This window comes from Ixodes scapularis, unplaced genomic scaffold (assembly GCF_016920785.2).
Source record: "Ixodes scapularis isolate PalLabHiFi unplaced genomic scaffold, ASM1692078v2 PGA_scaffold0__279_contigs__length_252992795, whole genome shotgun sequence".
Taxonomy (NCBI): Eukaryota; Metazoa; Arthropoda; class Arachnida; order Ixodida; family Ixodidae; genus Ixodes; species Ixodes scapularis.
Genome location: NW_024609835.1, coordinates 207,970,709 through 207,995,449, shown reverse-complemented (window position 1 = coordinate 207,995,449; position 24,741 = coordinate 207,970,709). Strand labels below are relative to the sequence as shown.

Below are 24,741 nucleotides of genomic sequence, written 5' to 3'. Positions count from 1 at the left end.
CAGATTTCTGCGAGACCTTAAAGGGGCACTGACACATCAAAATCATAATTTTTTTTATTATCCGAAACGATTGAAAACGATGCCGGGACATTACCCTCAAAATTTGAAATTTGGGAATTCAGTATTTGTGAAGTAAAAAAACAATTTCCAAATGCCGAATTCGAAGTTCCCGCGCGATCGGCACCGGTGCCTTGACGTCAAAAATTGCGGAGACCTGAGAGTCGACTTCCTTTCACCACTCCCGGCTGTTGCCATGGCGACCCAAAGCGAGGAGGAAAGGAGCGAGCGCCCGCGTTGAGGCGGACCGGTTTTGAGCGGTGTCGCCTGTTTTCCGTTGGAGGATACAAATCCAGGAGACGGCACCACAACGAACTCCCGATTTTTGGTATTTCAAAAAGAAGGGCCGTAGTGCGTTCGCAATTGCGTTAAAAAACATGTTTTAGGATTGCCGTAATTAAATGTTATAGAGATGTCGCCTACAAAGCTTCTAAATTTCCTGATTTTTGACGTCACCGATCAAAAGAAGCGAGGAGGCGAGAGGCGGGAAAATCAAACGCCAAAAATAAAAAGGCGCGCGCGCGCGCGGGAAAATTTTTTTTCGCGATGCGGTTTTTTTTGCGTGTCTATGACTGCAACTTGCATCGTTTTAGACAATAAAAATAAATACGACCTTTGGGGTGTCAGTGCCCCTTTAAACGCAGATTAGACATGTCTGGGATGAAGCTTTACCTCAGTGCGACCGAGTTGTTTCCCGAGTAGTTGAGGAGCAACGAGCAGAACCTCGAAGTGGACGCCTCTGTCCAGCTCCTCGCTCATGGCGTTTGCTTCCTCGATCCGCGGCAACACTTCCACCAGATCCCGATTGAGCAACGCCGTCTCTGGACAAAACAAAACATGTTTCACATATGGAGGGCGTGGTATTAGGGTTGTGGGCCTTACCGAAAAAAAGTAACGAAACAGGTTACTCGTTACTTTCAAATAAAAGGAACGCGTTACTGACATTCGTTACTTCAAAATAGAAGGAACGCGTTACCGTTACCGATAAAAAGTAACACCCTTGACTTTTGCGTTACCTTTTTTAAATCGTGAATTAACGCGTTTTACAGTTTTGACGATACAGGTATGCATAAGCTCCATATTTCAAGAAACATTATGGCCATGCAGAAACTGAACATAACTACTTTATCTTTTTACGGTTTCACCTAAATGAGTACAAAACAAAACGAAAAAAAGCCACAAAAATAACCGAATTCACATAATTCGGCGCCTAAAAATGCGAAAAAAACTTGAAGTTCAATTTCTTTTAGAGTTTTGGTAAAAAGAAGTAACAAGTAACGAAGCTACGTTACCCGTTGCTTAAAATAAGTAGCGTTAGTTGGTTACCCGTTACTCTTTTGAAACATGAACGAGTACGTTACTACGTTAACGAAAAAAGCAGTGTGTTACCCATAACTCCCGTTGCTTATAACGCGTTACTGCCAACACTACCTAATATCGATTTTAGTTTGTGAATCTCCTGATAATTACGCCATAGTCTGCGCGCTATGAGACTCGCCTCTTGCCGTTTGGTCACACTGGTTCGTATGATTTTCCATGTTTCTAGAGGTTTACGTTTGGTTCACACTATAAGGATATCCGCTTTTCTTCATTCCTTTTGTTTTCCTGGAAGCAGCCATTTTTGGCGATAGTTCAACCGCCCCCTTGTGAGTTAAGTCTACACATCGTGGACGGAGAATGTCTTTGTCTGGAGACTTCATCAATGGCAGAGCAACTAAACAAATACAGGATTGGCATTAACGTAAACCCATAATTCTCCGGCAACTAGTTCACGTGTAGCGAATTGCGAAAATACATGCGGCCACTTTTCTTTGAGCCGAAGCATCGAATCATGCAAGTTAAAGTAGCAGCCGTCTACTTGCCGTTAATAGCATGCTGCTGATGCGCAGGTTTTATTTTTATTCTTTAATAAATTAGTGCAGACGCTCGCAGGGAAATACTTCCACGTGCGTCGGCGAGCAAGTGCGTGCGTGGCCGAGCGGTTACCGCGCTTGTCTGTCGCACGGAAGGTATAGGTTCAACTTCAGTCAGCAGACAGTTCTTTTATTTATTCTTTCAACTTGGCCTTCTCATAAGTTCGAGAACATTCTCGTCTGATCGAGTTCCGAATGTTCTACGCACCAAAAGTTCTACGGCGAATGATCCAGAAACCTAGGAAGGTACATAAGGGACTCCGCATGGCGAGCGGAGTCAGTCTCGCCCCAGCGTACGATCCGGCTGTTACGCCGTCATTGACGCCCGCGACGCTCTACTGTTATCGCCTGTTTCATTTTTGTTTTTGGCACACGTTCGCCCCATTAAACGTTTAGTTAGTCCAGTTACCGTCGCTTCGTTCATTGTCATTCGTGGCAGTTTGGTGGAGGTGCTGGGTATCGCTGTTGATGCACGTGGAGCGTACACCTACGAAGACATCCCGGCCAAGTGAACTACTCAGCCATGGAAGACTACCCTTCGCTGAAGACGCCGACGCCCGAGCAAGCTGTCGTACCAAAAAACAACCTCCGAAACTCGGACCCCTGCCTCAGACATAAAAGAAGACCACGGCGATGACCACACCACCCGTCGTTGTCCTACCCGTCGCTGCCCGTACGCCCGCGTCCTTCCATGGGGAACCTAATGAAGACATCGAGCACTGGCTACCACAGCACGAGCGAGTGGCCCAGCACAACCGATGATCGGACGAACAGCGCCTGCAGCATTTTCACTTCGCGCTCGAGGGAACGGCCAGGCACTGGTTTGAGAATCACGAGACTTCGTTGATCTCGTGAACCGCCTGCAAGAATGAGCTGAGACGGACGTTCACAAACCTGTATCGACGGGAGAGGGCCGAGGACCTTTCTCGAATGAGGACACATGGCGCAAACGAGACCATCACCAGTTTCTTCGAGGATGTTCTGCACCTCGTCGCTCTCGCCGACCTTCAAGCCACCGACAAAAAGTTGAGGATCCTGATGCGAGGTGTAAGGGATGATATCTTGGGAGGCCTCGTCCGCAACCCGCCGACCACCGTAAAAAGCTTCGTCACGGAGGCGCGCAACATCGAGCAGGCCCTCCATGCGCACGCTTCCCACTACCAACGACATTCAGGCGTCGCTGCATCCACCCTGTTTAGTGGCTAAACCTCCCCTGTAACCCCGGACATCCGCGACACTATCCGGGACGTCGTTCGCGAGGAACTCAGCAGGTTGCTGCCAGCCTCGAGTTGTTCAGTCACAATCTCCATCGCCGAGATTGTGCGCGAAGAAGCCAAACGGGCGGTCCAACCTGAAATTTCCATCAACATGACGACGCCAGGAGTACCGAAGTTGAGCTACGCCGCCGTGGGTCGACGACTGCCGCAAGCGCCCCGCCAGGCCCCGGAGCCACCCCGAAGAGGCACCCAAACGTCGCAGTATCATCAGCGTTAAGAGGAACAAGCTCTGTACGTCCGCCCGGAGCGATCCTCGAAGAGGAAGACTGACGTGTGGCGAACGGCCGACCGACGCCCGCTCTGCTACTACTCCGGGGAAACCAACCAAATTTATTGTGGATGCACCTACCGCCGACTTGGACTGCGTGGGTTCCACCCGAACGACCCACGCTCTAGGTACGGCGGACGCCCTCACGAAATCCAGAAGTACCTTCGACGTTCCCCATCCTCAACATCACCTTTCTGCCGTGAATCCCGCTCACCGTCACCCAGACGTTCAGCGTTTCCAGGGCCCCGACCCCGCCGAGAGAGCCTGTCTCCCCCGCGTCGCCGGGAAAACTAAGCGCGGCAACGCCTGGAGGTTGCGTTGCCGAAGACGACCGAAGTAAAGAGCCTTCAAGAACAACGGAGCACTCCTACTCTCCCGACGCTGAGCATCGCAACGACGCTCCTGTTTTGGTGTCCAACAACCTAAACGTTATTATCCACGGCCACGAGGAATCAGCACTCATGCACACCGGAGCAGACTACTCAGTCTTAAGTGGGACGCCCTCTCGCCGCCTGCGAAAAGTGACAACGCAGTGGGCAGGCCCTCAGATACGAAGCGCCGGTGGGCACCTTATCACACCAGCTGGGAGATGCACTGCTCGCGTCGAGATCCACGTTGAAACGTCTCTGTCAAGTTCGTCGTTCTGCAAGACTTTTCGAGGGACGCTATCCTCAGAATTGACTTTCTTTGTGAGTATGGCGCCGTCATCGACCGAGGGGCAAACCAGTTGACGTTGCGAAAGCCTGCTCTGTCTTCGGTGGAGACCAGCACGACGTCAATCGATGATCCGAGTTGTTTCCAACCATGTGAACCTTGCGCCGCGGTCGAGAGTTTTTCTAACCGTCATAACAAACGCAGCCATGCACGGTGAAGCTTTTCTGGAAGGCAGCGTCCAACTGCTCCCTGAAAGAAGAATTGGCGTCGCATGAGGCGTAACGGATCTCCAAAAAGGACGCACAAATGTTCTCGTGACAAACTTTCGAGGGGAGCCCGCAGCACCTAACGAAGGGTACCACCGTGGGCCACGTCGAGGAGCTTCAGGTGCCAGCCGTGGTCACCGCAATCGCTGAGAAACATTGTCGTCCCAGCAGAAGAGCACGTCTCCACCGCAGCTCGACATCGACTCCGAGCTCCCGGCCCTTAAGCGCCGGCAACTGGTTGATCTCCTGGCCGAATACAGTGACCGTGTTACCACGTCGTCGTAAGTTCGCCAAACACCAATGGCGAAACGTCGCATTGTTACCGACGACGACGCACTCCCTGTCCACCAGTCGCCGTACAGAGTTTCCTTAAAAAGAAGGAAGGTGATTCAAAATAAAGTCCAGGAAATGCTCAATGACGACATCAGTCAACCCTCAAGAAGTCCGTGGGTCTCCCCAGTCGTCCTTGTGAAGAAGAAGGGCGGAACGCTGAGTTTCTGCGTAGACTATCGTCGAGATGAACGCCTTGAAAAAGAAGAACATGTATCCGCTTCCCCGTATTGATTATACGCTAGACTGACTGCGCCACTCCCGATAGTTTTCGTCGTTGGACCTGAGAAGTGGCTACTGGGAAATTGAAGTCGACGAACGCGACCGCGAGAAAACTGACTTCGTCACTCTCGACGGGCTGTACGAGCTCAAAGTGGTGCCGTTCGGACTTCGTACAGCACCGGCTACGTTCCAGCGTGTGATGGACACGATGCTGGCAGGTCTAAAATTGCAGAGCTGCCTCGTCTACCTGGACGATGTCGTGGTATTCTTTCGAAGAGCACCGGAGACGACTTCGAACCGTGCTTCAAGCCATCAAGAGCGCCGACCTGTCACTTAAGCAAACAAAGTGTCGGTTCGCCTATGGGGAACTAAAGTTTCTTGGCCACGTCGGGAACAACAAAGGTGTTTTTCCTGATCCTCAGAAGTCCGCGCCCTAGATGCATTTACTCCGCCGTCTGACAAAAAGACCATGAGAAGATCTCTCAGGCTCTGTGCCGACTGCAGGCGCTTTGTTCGAGACTTCGCCAAGCTGTCCGCACCGCTGACGCACCTTAAAATGGACGCTGTAAAGTTCGAGTGGACAGAAGAACACCAGCGGTCATTCGACGAGCTGAAACGAAGACACTCGACGCCCCCAATTCTTGGCCATTTCGACCAGTTCGCTGAAACAGAGATCTACGCCGACGCCAGTAACATCGTACTGGGTGTGGTGCTAGTCCAAATGCAGGACGGGGCAGGGCGAGTCATGGCATACGCAAGTCGGACGCTGTCTAACGCGGAAAGGAGCTACCCAACGACTGAAAAGGAGTGCCTCGCTGTCGTCTGGGCAATAACACAGTTTCGCCCATAATTTTATGCAAGTGCTTTTCGCGTGGTCACAGACCACCACTCGCTCTGCTGGCTGGCGAATCTGAAGGACCCCTCCGGACGCCTCGCCCGCTGGAGCCTACGGCTGCAGGAGTCCGACATGACCGTGGTTTCCAAGTCCGGCCGGAAGCACAACGACGCTAACTGCCTTTCAAGGGCCCCAGTCGAGGCCAGTCCTGCCTGCACCAAAGACGACGACGATGAGTATTTCCTCGGCGCCTTGAATGTCAGCGACATGGCAGCTCTCAAACTAGACGACCCTGAGCTGCGAGCACTGATTGAGCACATAGAGGGACAAGAAAGCGCCGTTCCCCGCGTTCTCGTACGAACACTGCCAACTTTCTCTATCCGACAAGGTGTGCTTTACAAGGAGAACTTCAATAACAACAACACGGCGTGGCTGTTGGTGACCTCTTCCAGTTTTCGAGAGGAAATATTTCACGCCAGCCACGGAAGACCCGACGGCGGGACACCTTGGCTGCAGCAGGACTCTTGCCAGGATACGCGAAAAGTACTACTGGCCCAAGTTTGCGAAGACAATCCACCACTACACTCGATCTTGCCACGAGTGCCGACGACGGAAGAAACCAGCGACGACACCGGCGGCACTTCTTCAGCCTATGGCGCCGCCATCTGCCCCATTCCAGCAAATCAAAATGAATTTACTTGAACCATATCCACCATCGACGCAAGGAAACCAATAAATAATCATTGCAAGCGATTATCTCACATGGTAAGCCGAAACTAAAGCGCTTCTATCACGTACGGCTGTTGAAGTCGCCAAGTTTTCCATTGAGTCCATTGTCCTCCGGCACGGCGCCCCCGAAGTCCTCATAACCAACCGTGGGTCATCGTTGATGGCCCAGCTGATGCAGGAGATCCTCCGTTTGAGCCACACAACCACCGGCGAACCACAGCGTACCATCCTCAGACTAATGGGCTGACGGAACACCTAAACAAAACCATCGCCGACATGATCTTCATGTACGTCGACGTGGAGCACAAGACATGGGACGAGGTGTTGCCGTACGTCACATTTGCCCACAACACGGCCGTACAAGAGGCCACTGGTGTGACACCCTTTCAGATGGTGCATGGACGCAAGGTAATGGCAATGCTGCACGCTATGTGACCCCACGAAACGGTTGTCGACGGAAGCGACGACGCCCAGGTGGTTGCTCAACGAGCAGAAGTCCGTCAGCTCGCCGGACTTCGGATTGAAGCCCAGCAACGTGTCGACACTGGCCGCTATAACTTTCGTCGTCGCGATGTCCACTTCCAGCCCGGAGACAGGGTGTGGGTGTGGACACCGATTCACCGCCGTAGTCTCAGCGAGAAACTCCTGAAGAGCTAATTTGGACCCTACAAAGTGCTTCGTCGACTCAGGGATCTGAACAACAATGTGATGCCCGACGGAACACGCACTTCATCACACCGCCCTCCGCGACCGGAAGTCGTCCACGTCGTGCGCCTCAAGCCGTACTACGATCGATAGGACTGTGAATTGTGTTTTGTAATACGCTCGATAGGTTTGTGTTGCGCAAGTCTACGTAGTCTTCCATTATTTTTGTTCGTTGTGCTGTTTTGTTTCCAGGCACGTCGCATCGGGACGATGCGCTTTTAAAGGGGGGAGTATTGCTACGCGCGTCGGCGAGCAAGCGTGTGCGTGGCCGAGCGGTGGCCGGGCGGTTACCGCGCTTGAGTGTCGCACGGAAGGTGTAGGTTCGATTCCAGTCAGCGGACTGTTCTTTTATTTATTCTTTCGGCTTGGTCTTCTCATAAGTTCGAGAACATTCTCATCTGATTGAGTTCCGAATGCTCTACGCACCGAAAGTTGTACGCCGAATGATCCAGAAACCTACGAGGGTACATAAGGAACTTCGCATGGCGAGCGGAGTCAGCCTCGCTCCAGCGTACGATCCCGCTCTTACGTCGACATCGACGCCCGCGAAGCTCAACTATTATCATCTTTTTCATATTTGTTTTTGGTGGAAGTTCGCCCCATTAAACGTTTAGTTCCTTGAGTTACCATCGTCTCATTCATTGTCATTCGTGAAAATACCGCACTAATTGCTCTAAATGTTTTGTTTTGTTTTTAAATTCATGTGGGATTGTATAAATGTTTGTGTATTTCGAAGGGCGGCAACAATTGAAACTCCGCTAAAGTCCTTGGCAGCTCAAGGAAAGCAGGGTGCTGCCTTTTATGGTCAGGTGTATTTGTGTATGATTTGTTTTTCAGAGCTTCTATCCGATAATGCTTTAACTTTATTGGCCGAGCAAGAATAATAACGCGCTTCGGGCTCGCCACGCCATGCGTCCTTTAAGCTGTAAGTCGCCATAGGCCATTTGGGCGAGTTCAATACGGCATAGCCCTTATGAGCGCGCACTAACTTTAATAAATAAAATGCCTAAGTAGACTTGCTGAGTTGATATTGCGCCAAGTTATAGTTTGACCTGTCGCTCACATGCAAACATGCAGAGACGTCGGCTCTCAGTATAAGTATGAAAGACAAGTCTCTAGCTATAAACGACACGAGACAATTTTATTTTCAACTAATTGGTATAAACTCAATTTCTAGCTCAGAATTGCTTCATCATACTTATATATGCATATAAAATTGCAGAACTTCGTGTTTGTTGCTGTTTATGCACGACACCAACTGGCAATATGAAGTTTATTATTTTCGCCGACTTTAGTTTGATGACAGGATAACCGTTTTGTAATGCACGGATCAATTTTTCTGTATAGATTGCTTGGGTCAAATTTGTAAAGAAGTAAGGCGTGTAAAGCTGAACGATGCGTATTTACATTTTGCTCTTACGTGATGTGTGATGAAATAGAACTCTTTTATATTTACACCTACTACTTCTACAGTAGTATACATATTAGCCGAGAGTGGCTGCTGTCGGCTACCGTCTACCCGATAAAGTAGTGATTACCCACCCTTCTTATAAGATTTACCTTTATAATACTTCTGTATAAATTGAAACGCAGTGGCGGTTATCTAATGAATATTTACTGACCAATATTTTATATCCATCTGAAGGTGTGAACGATTTGGCAAGACCTTAGGATTTAACACCCGTCTTGCTTCGGCCACGCCGTAATACAGTCTTTAATATACTTTTTTTTGTAAATCTTTTATTTACTAAGTTTGCGAGGAAAGAAAAAAAAATAAACAATCGCTATCAATGTTCTTTGCAACCATTACTGGAATGAAAAATACAATTGAAAACAATGACGCACGATAAAAATCTAGCACGCTATTGCCCTACAAAGTTGGAGAAAATTGACACAAGGTTCTCGGAAAAAATCTCGTTCTGTCCAAAACCGAAGGGGCCCGTTCCTGACCACAAAATTCTATCGACGATCTCAATACCCATTGAGGTCAATAGACTTATTAAAGCAATGTTTAAGATTACAAAAAAGTAATACGAATGATATTCAGTTACCGATGGAGTCATCCTCGTTGAATTTGATCCCAGCCTTGGATGCAATCTCCTCCTGCGCTGATTCGTAGGTGACATCCGGATACTTGGTCGTGTCGTGCCTGTCGGCCTGTCTCGGGTTCACGAACACGTACAACTGGGTCTGGCCAAACACTATCCTGTTTCCAGTAGAGAAAAGCATAAACCAAATCACTCTTCTTTCTACGGATGATCATACAGGGTATCTACGTAACGTTAGCCGTGGTTTAAAATATTTTAATGCATTTTATGAAGACGAAACCAAAGAAGTAAGTATGTTCATTGCTTAGAGCAAGTCAAGTTTCTTTGTATTTTGGCCAATGAAATAATTAATTAAAATGAAATAATGAACTTTTGAAATATTTCATTTCGAGCAAAAGTTCTAATGACAAAGTTGTAGATCCCCCTCAGAAACATACAACTCATTGGTTTTCAACAGGAAACCTTTCCTGTTTCGTGTTAGACGGTTCTTTTGTCTTAACTAAAGACGAAAGGCGTGATTTAGATAAAATCAGGAAAAAAAAAACATTTTTGTGAAAACCCCGAGACGCGTATCTGGCAACAGCGCCCCGTTAACAGTGCTCTCTTTAGCAAGCAGAGCCTAGTTTATTCGAGCCACGGCTGAGAGTGCTGCAATACAAGACGCGCAAGCGCCAAGTCACGTGTTTTTTTTTTCGTTATTGGCGGGATTTCTTTAAGTACAGAAAAAAAGAGCCGTGTTAAAGTTTCTTAACAAAAAAAAAAAAAAAAAGACCTGAATTGGGTATATCTGAGGACGCTCTACAGCTTTGTTATTGGAACCTTCGCTCTGAATTAAATGTTTCAAACGTTCATTAAATAATTTTAGTAAGTCATTTTATTGGGCAAAATACAAAAAAAAATATCCTGACTTACTCTAGGCAATGAACGTGCTTATTTCTTTGGTTTCGGCTTGCTGAAATGCACCAAAACATGTTGAAACCTTGGCTCGGCTTGCTAGAAAATTACCCTGTGTAAAATAGCGTACAAAAACTTTGACCTTTATAATATTTAGCAGTCTCAACAGGTTTTCTGGGAGGTTTAGTTCGGAATCAATACGATACAATAGTATCACACCACTAGGGTTCAAACATATTCTGACTGTTATCTCACTAGCTGATAGTAAGATTGTAACGCTATTTCATCTAGTTACTGAGTGACAGGATAGGTTAACTTTAATATTACAGCAATATTAACGCTTGTCGTAGTAGTAATGGAAATAATCTTTACTGCTTTGATATACGTGTCAGCATATTGTTCTAGTAATCCTCATCTCTATTAACTATAAAATTGATGATACCTATTATTTTGTACAATAAGCTAAATTGTAATACAATAAGCTAAAGTGCAATTTATTAGGGTGACAAGACATTGACATGGGTATCTACCGCGCTCTGTCGAAAAGCGCGGGACGGCATTCGCGTCACATAACCAGTTATATTACTTGACGAGCATTGTTAGTACAAACACTGCGGGAGCCGTCGCGTACGTTAAGGCTTTATATGCACAAAATGTATGTTTGCACCGATACGTTAGATCACATGTAAAGTCATTATGCTCGGCAGAAGTTTTTCTTAATTGATTACACAAAGCACTACTTAAATTGTTAACTTCGAGCAAGATTAAGATAAGCATTAGACCCTTTTCTACTTTTTTAATATGCTGTCTAAGCTGGGCTCTTCTACTCTTTCTACTTAATTTACTTTGTAGTTTTGGTGCTCCGCAAGGCTACTTAATAACGAGGTTAAAGTACCGAGTAATTTAGAAATGAGAGTAGTGTTGCCAACTCAAAGATAAAAAAAAATAATAAGAAGGAATCTACAGAAGCCGCTAGAACCGACTGAATTTCAGACGCCGCGGAAGGATGTTTGATTTCTTTTTTTTCTTTTTAAGGCAATATATTGCTATCATATGTTTAGAAATAATATAATAAATTAAAAAAAAGAACGCTGTAGAAAGGCTTTTTTTTTTTTTTTTTACTCGGATCGTTTTTATGCAGAGAAGGATGTCCAATGCTGTTACCTAATTATCTTGCTGTTTTCATAAAACCCGCCAAAACACACCTCCATCTTTCCGATTTCACGGTCGCATATTCTTGCAGCTCGATGATTCACTGGCAAGATCCACACACTTTAGAAGGAGGACAATTTTATAGTAGCGGTGCCTGACTCTTTTCCCGTCACTTGGAACTTCCAGAAACCAGCCTCCAAGTTTAGAACTCTATATCTTTCTTATTACAGCGCGGCTCTTAGGCGCCCGTTTCCGGCTTCAGCGGTGTCGCCGTCGCCGTCGGTGTAACCGCGCGTTGCATCATGGGACGTTTCCCAAAATGACGCCACACGTGACGTCACCAGGGTCAGTAGGGTCACGGGTGACGTCACTCGTAACCGCGCGATGCATTGTAGGAGGTTGCCCATAAAGACATCCCACGTGACGTGACAAGGGTCACTAGGGTCACGAGTAACGTCACGAGGGTGACAAGTGACGCCAAGAGGGTGACAAGTGACGTCACAGGAGAGGAGGGAGGGAAGGGAGGGTAGGAAAGGAGTGGGAGGATGAGGGGAAGGAGGAGGAAGGGAGGAGGGGAAGAGAAAGAGAGGAGGATGGAGGAGGGGGAGGGTGGAGTTGGGGAGGAAGAGATGAAGAGGAGGAAGGAGGGGGAGGAGAGGAAAAGGAGGGGATGAGGAAGAGTAGCAACCGAGGAGGAGAAGGACGGACACACCCTCCTCTCCGTACCCTTCTCTCCTCCTCAAGAGCTGCGCTCTGATTCGGCATTACAAGAATCACAACGTCTTTCATTGTTTCTTAATTTTGTTGTACTTTATCGGATATACTTTATGTTGGAGACTTGGAAAACGCATTTCTACATTCACGCCCAAATAAGTTATAAGCACGTTTCCAATTTGCAACGGCAATAACACGGACAATTTTGCAATGACAAGGACACGGACATGCAACCGCAATGACACGGACAATTTTGCAGCGGCAATGACGTCGCTAGCGTTCGTGTCATTGGCAAAAGTTTCGCTGAAAGTAAGGAAATGTGACTACAAAATGACACTAGCTTGCAACCGAACCTAAGTTATTTGTCATGGATTGATTACAACTATAGAATGTTCTAGACTTTGGGGAAAAACGATAACCTTATTCGAACTTCTCTATTATTTCGCCACCTTCCAAATTTCAATTTCTCGCACTACAAGGCTGAAAATCGCTAAACGTATGAAGAAAGTCGTTAGTCTCAAGAGTGTTTAACATCATAAGGCTGGGAGCGCCACGTTGCGCACAATGGTGAGAAATCTTTTAAACTTAATCAAAATTTAAAAAAAAGCAGCATTATGTTATTCGTGAGGAAGTGCTACTTTATTTAAAAAGGCAACATCTTGAGGACGCTTTTAATCTTTTCTCACAACCAGGAAATGCAGTACTTCCATTTCTAGAACAAATATATTGTAGGCATATAGACGGCACTTTGGTCGCCGCTTTGATATTCGTAAATAATTAGCAAATATCAACACTATTTTAAACTAAAGACCGTATAATGAAATAATCTGATATTCATCTGTTCAGAAGACAACTTTGACTTTTTTTGTCTCAGCACCTTCGACTTTGTGTCTGAGATGAAAAATACAATGCATACATGCATGCTTCTCAGTCTCAAGAATGTCTGTATGTCTCCTTTACCGCACCTTGCATTTAACATCTGCCATTCATATTTCATATAGGTTATCAACTGGAGAGAAGAGAACACGTGGTGTTTCGCTTCACTGTTCATGCAGGCTATGATGAAATCAGTGGCCACCATTTTTATATTCATAATATTCGAAAACAATATTTTGTGCTATAAATACGTACACTGCGACGGATATAACGTGTCCTTAGCTCTGCTATTGTAAGGCAGTGCCACGTTTTCAACGCTGTAACAATAAAACCGCCAAAAGACGGCCCTCTTTAGTGATCCGTAGCCTAAGCCCGTATATCTGTCGTCTTATTTCTTACTTTTATTGTGTTGCGAATGCCTTGTACACTGAAGGTTCCAAGCGGACGATTTTCTTCTTGCAAGCAAAAGGAGTGGTCTTGCATAAAGATCCTTGAGAGCTTGAACTGTTTATTATGTCTTAAAACCTTTAAACAATAAAAAAAAATTGTTTAAATTTTGTTTAGGCGCATAGTTTTTTTAGCAAGTTAAAACACTGAGGCACGTCGGACGGCTATATTCATGATGTGTGAGTTTTCGTAGACAGCGTTTTCGCCTCCGCTAAGCCATTCGGCAACGAAGAAGCCACTACTGCGCCTGCGCGCCGATGGCTTTGACTGTAGAGTTCCAGGTATTATAGAGGGCTGCGGAGAGCGTTGTGAGACGGCGAAATCTATCTAGAAAAACTCCCTGTTGACGACGTAAGAAACGCGGGACTCAGCGGATCCCCTGAATTTAGTTTTTTTTAGAATTTAGAACAGTTAGAATGATTGCGACATTTTGTGATCATTACGCACGGCGGAGAACGATTAACGGAAGGAAAATCCTGAAATAATAAGCCACCCCATACGTCTGTGAAGGTTTCAGCGACTATGGCGATCTTGTTGGATAATTAAATTTTTCGCAGATATGTATAGCTCACAACAAATTAAGAGATACCCGGTGTGAATTATAAGATAAGATGGCTTCATCTTAACGAATATTAAGCTGTGGGTGGCTATAAGGAGATTTATTGTCACATTGTTTATTGAATATAGTTCCAGATATTGTCAGAATCCCATCCAGTGCAACTTTTAAATTAATAAAGTTACAAGTATATAATTTAAGTGCGAGAGCTATGTTGAGCACACCGAATTTTAGCCTGCCTATATCAATTGAAGATCGTATTAGATGGCGCGCCTTCGAATAACGAGACGTCATTCAATTCCCCCTCTCCACACACGCAATTCAATTTTCTCTTCGTAGTTACCCGGCACTATCAATATTGCGATTCATCTTTATTCCGTAACTACAGGGTGAAACAAGGAGAGGGCAGGCTCTTTAAATCGACCGGAAAATTCGGTTTCTTAACTTATCGCGCAACGACTTTGTGCAGCGTTGCCCGTAGATGGTGCATTTTTTTTATGGAAAATTTGCGAAGAGCGAAATTACCTGGTGAAAAAGTAAAGAAAGAAAAAGGCTTAGCTCCTATGGAAACGCAGCGACGCCAGCGGCCTGCAAACAACGCGGCGCCGTTTCACACGGGAGACAAGAGATGGCGCAACAAACGCCGCCAACGAACGAGCATACGGTGCCGAGAGCCGGCCTTTTTAGCAGACGATCTTTTCGACTCAAAAGCGACGCGCGTTCCGCAGGCGGCGACAGTCGCGGAAACAAAAAAGACACGCGCGGTAACAGCAAGGAACTGCAGTTCTTGTCGGCAAAAGGGCCGGCTCTCGGCGTCGTCTGCTCGTTCGTTGGCGGCAGTTGGCGTCGCAACCGCTTACGCCATCTCTTCTCTCCCGTGCGAAACGGCGCCGTGTTGTTTGCAGACCGGTGGCGTCGCTGCATTTCCATAGGAGCTAAGCCTTTTTTTTTTTCTTTACTTTTTCTCAGGTAAGTTCGCTCTTTGCAAATTTTACGAAAAGGATGCACCATTTGTGGGCAGCGCTGCCCAAAGTCGTAGCGCGATAGGTTAAGAAACCGAATTTTTAGGTCGATTTAAACAGCCTGCCGTCTCCTTGTTTCACCCTGTATTTTCAGCGCCCAGTGCGGGAGCATGGGGTACCCTAGCAATCTCATCTAGTACAATGAAGGACTCCAAAAGCCCCACTCTTCCTCCATAAAACGCCATCACAGTCGGAAGACGCCAACTCAGCAATTAGCCCCGAACCCTATACCGAACGTCCTTCAGCGAATTGATTGGACGCGAAGCCCAGCCGAGCACTGACGAAGCACTTGTGTCCAATCGTTGTCTTTGCTCGATTTCACTCTGATGACGTCAAGATTGTAATGAACGGGCTTTTATTATTCTAGGTGCTTTTGTGTAGGCATTTTCTCACCTGTCGTTGTGATGCAACGCAACGGAAGAGGTGACAGGGTCGCCGTTGACCAGAATCCGTGCTTCTGTGCTGGCCCTGTCCAGAGTCACTTCGGTGTCGTTTCTTTTTAGTATGGCGTGTTTGTTTTGAATCCTATACAGAGAGCAGAAGGGAACGTCTTAAGAATGCTGTGTTAGTGAGCTCTGAACAAATCAAGAATATCTACATTGCGATAACCCGCTTCGTGTGTTATACTGTAAACCCTTGTTATCTCAAAGCCCCCCAAAAAAGTAAAAGTTATGAGACAAGCGGCTATTTCAAAACAACGAGCTATAAAAATATTTCAAATTGCTATCTTGCTTTGTAAATATTTCATCTATTCTGGATATTGCAAAATAACAACTTAAATTTATTACGTGATTTGATGTTTTTGAAAAACAGACGCAATTTGCAGCAGCAACGATCGCGTCTCGCGGCACTTCCTTATACTTGCTTGATTTTGTTTTCAAGAGGGAGGAGGTGTTTCACGAAAAGCTTCGAAAAGCACACGCCATCGTGTGGCAAGGCTGATCAGCCGGAACCTACCAGTCGTCATATGCTCCTTGTCCAACGTTAATTTCCTTATTTAGGAAACTCTACCTACTGCATGGTCGCAAAACATCAACATGTATTTCTCTTACAATGCGGTAAGGAATGGCGAAGTTTACGTGCTCAATATGTTCTGCGAGCACAAAAAACGTTAGAGACCTTGCGCTCGAGCTATCAAAGCAAGCCCTACAAAAATGAATATCTAAAGCCACATGCCTTACTCGTCTCTCAAAATTCGCATTAAAAACGCATTGTTTTTATATCCACATGTTTGTACTCAAAACGGAAATAATATCCGTGCACCAGCCTGTGCGGATAGCAAATTGTCTTCTGCTTGCGTAGGAGCGGTGACGTCAATACAACGCCGAGCTCTGAATGGCTTTGATTAAAATGATAGTGGGTAGACCTCAATGCTATGGGCTTTAAGGTCTACCCACTGTTTTTTTTTTTTTTTCTTTTTTCGATCATCCAATAAGAGCTCGGTGTTCTGACATAGTCGCAACCCCTGTGAAAGAAGCACACGAACGTTCGCTCCGCATACGAACTCACCCTACGCCGAGAAGCGTAATATCAGCGTCTGCCTTGCCGACGGTAGCGACGCCTTTCTGAAGCACGTGCACTATCCTGCCCGAAAGCAGCGGGTCCATGTTCACGTTGGTCAGGTGGGGCAGCGCCTTCTTTTCTTCCTCGACGATCAACCGCTCGGCGCTCTGGAATCAACCACAAAGGTTGGACCACCCTTTAAGTAAAGTCAAGACCGACTTTAACCCCAAGTAGACTTGGTTTCGAGAATTTTCGAGAGCTGGCGCTATTTAAGGGATAATTGCTGGAACGTGCTAAATAAACTCAAAGCATATATACCTAGATTTGCCTGAAAATTTTTTTTTTTGTTTTGTATTTGATCGTCCGGTCTTTTTCTTGAAACGCATGAAACGCCAAGAGCAGTTATCAAGGCGAGTAAGGTAGCATAGGGCGCACTACGTCTTGGTTTTTGTTGTTTCCGGCGATTTATACTTTTTATCATATGAACCACCTAGCCAAAATTACTGCTTTGAATCTTCCCGTTACTCCAGCATATAGCTGGAAATCCTGGTCCACCTCACCTGCACTCTTTTTTTTTGGCTTCTTGAATATATGATTTTAATAAAAGCTATTGCCATATACAAATTTAATCACGTTGCTGTTTTTGTTGATACACTTGCTTAAGCTGAGCAAGGAGAAACTGGGATTACTTTACGTATCTCACTACTGTCACTTCGTCGAAAGATATAGAATAACGTTGAATGCGAGCACACAAAAAAGATGTATATGCTTCTCATTGCCGGGGAGCCAGTTCATCGTGATAGCCGTGTCATAAAGAGATTTGTGGAAAACTTAAACGACTGAGACATATCATTTTTAGAAATTATAATTGCGTCAGGACTACTGCCACGTCAAAATAAACCAACAGGTTTTTAAAGCTGAGATATTGTAATTCCGAATAATTTAAAGCGGACAACCCTGACAGGCATATAGATCTAAAAGGCCCTCTGAGAGGCAACGATTAAAATAACCGATAGTGGTCTCACTAACCCTTCCGCAATAAATAAAACATCCTGACACAGAAAATAATAAACTGTAGCTAAATTTGTAGAGAAAACGGACTCGTGTCCCCCTCTCCCGCGCAAATATAATAAAGACGATTGCAGAAAACAATCAAACAAATATTTAAATAGCCGCCACTTTGTTACCTACCATTATTTCAGAATACAATCGTGCCGAAAGACATAATACTCCAACACAGAATAACGGTGACTGCATGTCTCTACCCCTTTCCTTTAAAGTTTTGGCAGACAAGGAGAACCACTTTTCAATTCTTCACTTTACAGAATGTTGCCTCTCGGAATTCATTTAGGTTGTGTCTTTCTGCGCGTGATGGAGGAAGAAAGGAATATCAAGAATTAACTTCTCTTTTGATACTGCCAAATTGGTGTGTTTCGAAGAACCTATTTCGTGTCACGATGTTATATGCCTTGGAAACATTTTAATCAGCCCAATAATGCAATATTTTTCTTGCAGTATTCATTAAGTTTCAATCACCTCAGAGTCTTGGAGAATAAAAAAAACATAACGGAAGAAAATAATGACTTGCCAAAGAACGAGTTTCGAAAATGGAGTTTAAATTTTTATGAATCGAACATTTAAATCCACGCACCTGCTTCCTTGTTGCGTTCTTGAGCTTCTCTTCGTAGGACTGCCGCATGAGAGTCATCTGAATGTCGTTCTCCTTGATCACTGCTTTCATCTCGTCTTCCCACTTCTGTTTCAGCTGGCTCACTTCTGCAAGGCGCACATACGTAAAAAGGGACGTCTATGGCCGCTGGTTGAGTTCAGATTCCCATGAAAATGAGTGAACCATCGAGTCGCTCAAGCTAAATGACAATACTTTGTCTTTTTAATGTTATACTATAGAAGTTTACATACATATCTCTTAATATGTACCTCAACGAGTTTGGTCATCTCTTTGATAACGTAAAGAGTATTCTGAACGGTTTATTCCTTTCTCCGTATGCATAAAGGTCTTGGCTTTTCGAGAAAAAAAAAACAAAAAAAAAAACGATGATCAGGTGAGGAATCGACTAAATTCACCTCTTAATGCAGACAGCCCCGCCATTTTGACCAGACACAAAGCTTGGCAATGGATGAAGACAGCCGAGATAGATAGAGAAAGAGAAGTGTTGAAAAGAAAGGAAGACTGTTCGACTTTTGGACACCACTGGTCGCCTCTTCTGCTTTCGGCATACAGAAAGAGAAGGAGGAGTCGAATAGAGAAACACAAACTGGCACGAAAACATTTTTCCGTCATTGCTGATGTTGTCGGTCAAATGTTGTTTAAATTTACGAAATATCTTGCAATTAAATAACGAGACATGTTCAGCTGTCCAGCTGTCGAAAATTTTCTTCCTAGGTCAGATACAGAATGTATATATAATGTTTTTACTTTTTATAGTGTCGTAATGTGTCAAGTGAAACGATATGTGACATTTCAATGTCGTCTTTATCACCATGTCATAGGCAATGAATGAACTCCGACATACGTATTTCCTCGCAAATGTGGACGCACGCAGAATGTCGGCAATTCCTGTGTTTTGTGTCGGTTTACGTTACATTCCATAGAAACAGGTTCCGTTAAATAAAAAAAAATTAAGAAAAAGGTATTTTTTTAACGTAATTCTAAAGCTTTAGCAAGTTTTGATGTATTGCAACGACAGGAAGCTAAGTAGTCCAGGTAAAAGGCACCGAGAGGAAGGACGGCTCAACGCACTGGGTAAGGTCTCACAAGCAGAACCTGCAATTTCCGATTGAACAAAAAACCAATAAGAGAATTTTACAGTTCACTCCGGAACAAAAATATAAATAATATATCCTTTGCTGAAAAAACGCTTAAAGTACAGGCGAGCAGCTGGATGTTTACCATGTTGCTACTCAACCCAAGCCTGAAGTCTGAAATAGAAACTTAAATGTAAAAGGGACAAGGTACTTTTCTTCCCCGTTTCCTGCCTCTTATACGTTTAAGCCTCTGTTCCATACTCCAGTCTCGGGTTAAGTTGCAACATGGTTTCCACTGCCTTTTCGTTCCGTCCAAAATATTGTTCTGCTTCGTTTTTCTCATTTGTTTTTGTTTTTTTCCGACACCCTGGATGCACTGGGTTTCACCCTCAAATAATACCGGAGTAATACAATTCTTTCGCTTATGAATGTGATATTTCTTATAAAACATTTTTAGCCTGCAGTGCCATTATTTCGTGCAGCCTTCTTTACTTAAATACAGATTGAGCCAAATAAACAGCTAAACTTCCAGTGACCGAACCGTGGGTCCTCGAGTAATCAGTCTATGAAACAAAAACAAAAAAAGAACTATTTGTAAAAAAAAAACCATTTGTTCGGCAAATGAAAAAAAAAAACACAAGAAAAACGTGTAAACGATCATCTAACGCTTTGCTAGTTTATGTGGCCTTTTTTTTTGATAAAATATAAGTTATGGTTGCAGGTTTTCACGGGGTAGATTTTCGAGCTTCTTTTACCTCACAAGCGTGTTGCACCTACACAAAAGTTATATTTTCCACATATAAATATCTTAAAAATATATCTAAGGCATATAAATGAAAAGAAATATCTCACCGCTGTCCGTAAGACCGGCTCTGAGAACACTGTCGGCACTTCCGCGGGCTAGCTTCTTGCGTAAGGCTTCATTTTCCTGACGTAGGTCACGGACCAGCTTGTCCGTGGGGTCTTCGTTTACCCGAACCAGGTTTCTGATTTCTTTTGTGCGCTCCGCTAGGTACCAAAAGGAGACGGAATTAGACAACTTTGAACTTTGCTTCATACAAGACTAAAACATATTTTCTTCCATATGTTAATTTATCTCTTCTATGCTGTGCAATTAAGCAACTGAATCCATGACTCGCTCACAGATATAACTGCTTACAGTTAACCAATGGCGTTCATAACTAATAAAATATCATCAGCTGTTTATAGAGTCTTAGAAAATAAAGTTACAAGATTCAAGCTCCTAACAGTTTTATTTGTTACAATTAATATAAAAGGCATGTCGAAACAACTAGTGCTACTTGCTGCGTGACGATTCTCCAGTTCGATGCCTTTACTTGGATCAAGGAAAGGGCGTACCACATTCAATGTCCAACTGGCAGCTCGCAAGACATTCTAAGTTATCAGCAACGTTAACCTTAACTAGCATCAACTTATGAAGTGTTTCGCCAGCTACAGCTCTTAACGAAAAAGCGACGGCTTTTAGCTCGCTCATTATCATAACACAAATTATGTGCACCGTCTTGGAATCATAATGAACGAGAAGCTTTCTTGGCTCCTTGCGTAATATAAAGAACTAGACATTGCCGATTGTTGTATTGTGTCCGTTATGTCACCCTGTTTAGTGCAAAGTAGCACAATAGCCGCCCACAAGCAACGTTACTAGATTACCTCAGTTGTGGAACTCCTGCGGAAGGGAGTACCGCCCTCACTCACCTCAAGCCGCTTGCCGTCGTTCGAAGCGCCATCTAGATTTTCGTTTCATAACAGTGCGTTTCATAGAGCCTGCATAGAGCAGAGCTGAAACGCAATCTAGACGCAGTACTTCGAAACGTACGTATCCCATTGAATAGACTGCAGTTACCAAAGCAGCCGCCAGGCGGGTCGAGCGACGGCAGGTGAGTCGTGGTGAGTGAGGGGGGAGGGGGTCAAAATGACGCCAAGTGAGCTGGACCTGCTATTGTCAGTTTGCCAATGCAAAGGTATCGCCAAACTGCCCTCTGGGCTGGCCATTCTAGTTTCTAAAAACCAATTCGGATGTCTACTAAATATTGAGATTTTAATCACCTACCGCATGTCTTAAAAAGAGCCCTAGCCCGTCTTGCCTCCCTAACTCAGTATCCACAAGAAAAAAATAATTATACCGAGCGTGTGAAATGGCGAGAAAACTTATTTCAATAAATGGAAGTAGTCATTCAGAATATCTCACAAAATAAGAACTAACCTGTCCGATAGAATATATATATTTCTCACAAGAAACATTAAAAATTGTGACACAACTACTGCGCAAGCATACGGCACCTAGGTGTTGTAACAATCTTGGAAACACTATGGATCTGCTTTATAGAAGCCGGTTAAAAACGAGAGGGAGTATACAAATAAGGGCAATCTTAGTGGTGACACATCTATCTTTTGTTTTTAATGAAATTTTATATTAGGTAGCAAACATCTCTAAATACAGGAACGGACCTTAGTTTCTCCAGATATTTTTTTTTGTGTGATAACAAATTGCGTCTCAGAGACGGTGGAAACAACTTTACTAATTAGGCTTTCGTGCAGCGATGATTCCAATATGATTAACAAATAAAGCATTCCAATTTTCCAATATTTTTATATAACTCACGCAAAGTGTTTTAAGATAATTAGCTAGATCAGTGGCATCACTAGAGGGGGAGGGGGGTGGGGCGGACCGCCCCGGGTGCAGCGCTCCGGGGGGTGCAGCTGCACAGTGAAAGGGGAGGGGGGGATCGCGGCACGCCACGAGAGCGCTGACCCTAGTGACGCCATGCAGCTATATATATTTTATGTAATTATACTTATAAAAATGACAAACATGTCTTCTTGAGCAACTATTCTGTATTGAAGCATTATTCGGTTAACCGTTTATTAATTTTAAAGAATTACGTCTTTAAGTTGAACCTTTCTCTTCCTTTCTTTTTGCTGAATAAGTAGTTCATTTGTGTGTACTTAGAACAAAACATGAAGCATTCTATACTAAGTGTTTTTTTTTTTGCCTTGCACCCGGAATTGTTTTTATAATTCGTACGATTGACACTTGACGGTCATTTATTCTAAATACGCAAAACTATGTTGCATTATCTTGATTTAAATTAAAATAAATACACACATTACAATGGCTATGTTCCAGGCGATTACCGTTAGATGGTTTCTGGTGTAATAACGAGTGGTAATCGAGAATCACATGCCACAGCACCATGAGAAATTAAACAACGCGGGTTTTTTTTTTTTGTCAGTGATGTGGCTGATAGTGTCCATGAAAACTGAATCTTGCCGCGCGTTAGACCTTTGTGGTGTTGTAGCGCTATAGAGAGGAACAATTCTCAAAGGAGTGGGGCGGGTAGGCGGAGGAGGTTAACTGGGCTTAAAAAGCCCGTCATCCCCCCCCCACCCCCTTTAAGAAGAAAGAAAACGAGCTGACTGGGTTTATAAGCCTCCCACCCCCATTCTGCATCAAAGGGGTGCTGTGCTCCTTTGTGTATGGCTATGTTCATTGGGCTACCTCTGTAGGGTAGCACTCAAACGCGGGTAGATGTCTAAAAAATAGTTTCATTAATTCCTCTAAGCATCGGAGGACAAAAAGTGGCTGTTCGGCGTTTTTAGTTCACTTGATATATTTAAATGTAAATTCCTAGCTTATAACATAAACACATCTACCTATATTTGGTCTAAAAAAAATTACATGCGGACAAAAAATATGCTTTTACATAAAGAGGTAGAAACACGTATTTACGCGCACAGCCGGTGTGCTCATCTTTTGCAGTAAATAACTTCAATAATAACACAGAGGAGTTCCAGACCAGGTTACCGAAAATCTCTGCGTGTGAAAAATATAACGGCGTCTCCCCTGCGGTTGCGCCTAGCCCAACTCGCGTTTGGGATTAGCGCATTGTGACGATGCTATTTCTTTGCGTCCAAGGTTGAAATGCGCTGCTTTGAAACTCTGAATTGGGAGAAGCTCATCAATCTTTGGAAATGGTACCTGGTTGCAGTTGAGGTGTCCTAATGCTATTGGATCGTGGGAAAGTAACGCCAAGCTCCCCGCACGGTCACCATTTTATTCATGGCATAAGCAGTTTCTCCTTTACATGTTCATTCTTGGTGAGCCGGTCAAACTTCGCTGGGGGCGGATTACTTTATAAAGTAGTTTCCTTGATACCGAGACTTTTTTCATCCACACACAGGCGAAACAAGCCCACGTCTCCGCACCTCCCCCCCCCCTCGGAGCCGGTGCTTGACGGCCTTGGAAACTAATTTTCTCTGTTTAAATACGGAAGGACAATGACACAATTGTAAGATGTCTGTAAAGAGAAGTACTGATGAGTAAACCGCATGCATATCGACAACGACGCCTTTTTGGCGTGGAATACTTTCAGTACAATGATTCTCCATAGCATTAGTGGTGCGACTGGTTCAGAACAACCCCTTCGAAACTTCATAGATTTGAATGGACCGATATAGCGATTGCCATGGCAACTGAGACTGATCAGCTAATCACGTTGCGAGGCTTGGTCGTTTGTATTTTAGTATATGCTTGTGTACGGCTAGTGGGCATGGAAGGCATTAACGCTACTTTCCCAAGATCCAGTGAATGTATGGTATCCTAAATAATATTAGTTTTCCATTACTTTACATGTCTTTTATGAAACAAAATATCAAGCATAACGCAATGTGCGACCGTTTTCGAACTTTGCAGGATTTTGTCTTATAAAATATTCATATCACGTGGTTGAACGTATCATGCAATATTTACTTTACCAACACCAATAAAATTATAAGAATGTGGGGTATTTTAAAAAAAAAACGGTTGTTGACATGTTAACATGCAAACACGAGATCCATATCAAAAAATCTAACAGTTCTGACGGCAATTCCTTTGGCATTTTATATTATATGCTTTTCCATTGTCATAGAAAAATAATATCTTGCATTCCGCGTTATCTGAAGGAGATACAGCCTCTCTACTGAGCTATTATTTTATATATGCCTGGGTTTTCCGCTACCCGTTGTATAAGCGTCCCCTGATGTGCAGCAGTGTTTCCAAGCACCAGAGGTATCACTTGCGCGGCGCTGCAACGCTGGTCCCATGACGCTACATAGATTTTCACTTCACTGTTTCTTGAGACACAGCCTGCGATCGTTTTTCCCTTGCATGAGCTGAATACTTCGTAAGCACTTTCGGCGTTCCTATACCGTGTTTTACCTTACAATGGACTCTAAATGAAGCTAAAAGCCGTCCAAGTCAATGCAATGCTCCGTTGGTGTTTCGTGACCTTCGAAAGAAGCTAAGTGCCGCAACCTTTCTAATACCATAGAAAGGTTGCGAAAGGAGCATATAACCAACCAAGTAGAACAGCCCAAGAACTGAACACGCCAAAAGTTCAGTTTTCACGGGAAATATCAACCACATCGCTAATTAAATATCACACAGCTCAGAGGCTTTTCCTCTGGTTCTTTAGTGTACCCGAACGTAAAAGTCGAACAAGTGC

At 44.5% G+C, this 24,741-nt stretch overlaps 1 protein-coding gene across 1 annotated transcript in view; it reads right to left on the bottom strand.

Moving 5' to 3' along the window:
* Window positions 1-24,741, bottom strand: part of LOC8041011 (kinesin-like protein KIF28P) — a 153,678-nt gene that overhangs the window by 38,579 nt on the left and 90,358 nt on the right. The window contains exons 11-16 of the mRNA XM_040213056.3: window positions 20,087-20,242; window positions 18,120-18,244; window positions 16,475-16,635; window positions 15,359-15,490; window positions 9,308-9,462; window positions 730-878 (exon numbers count right to left, since the gene is read on the bottom strand). Coding sequence (XP_040068990.3) covers window positions 730-878; window positions 9,308-9,462; window positions 15,359-15,490; window positions 16,475-16,635; window positions 18,120-18,244; window positions 20,087-20,242 — 878 coding nt within the window. The remainder of the gene's footprint in view (window positions 1-729; window positions 879-9,307; window positions 9,463-15,358; window positions 15,491-16,474; window positions 16,636-18,119; window positions 18,245-20,086; window positions 20,243-24,741) is intronic.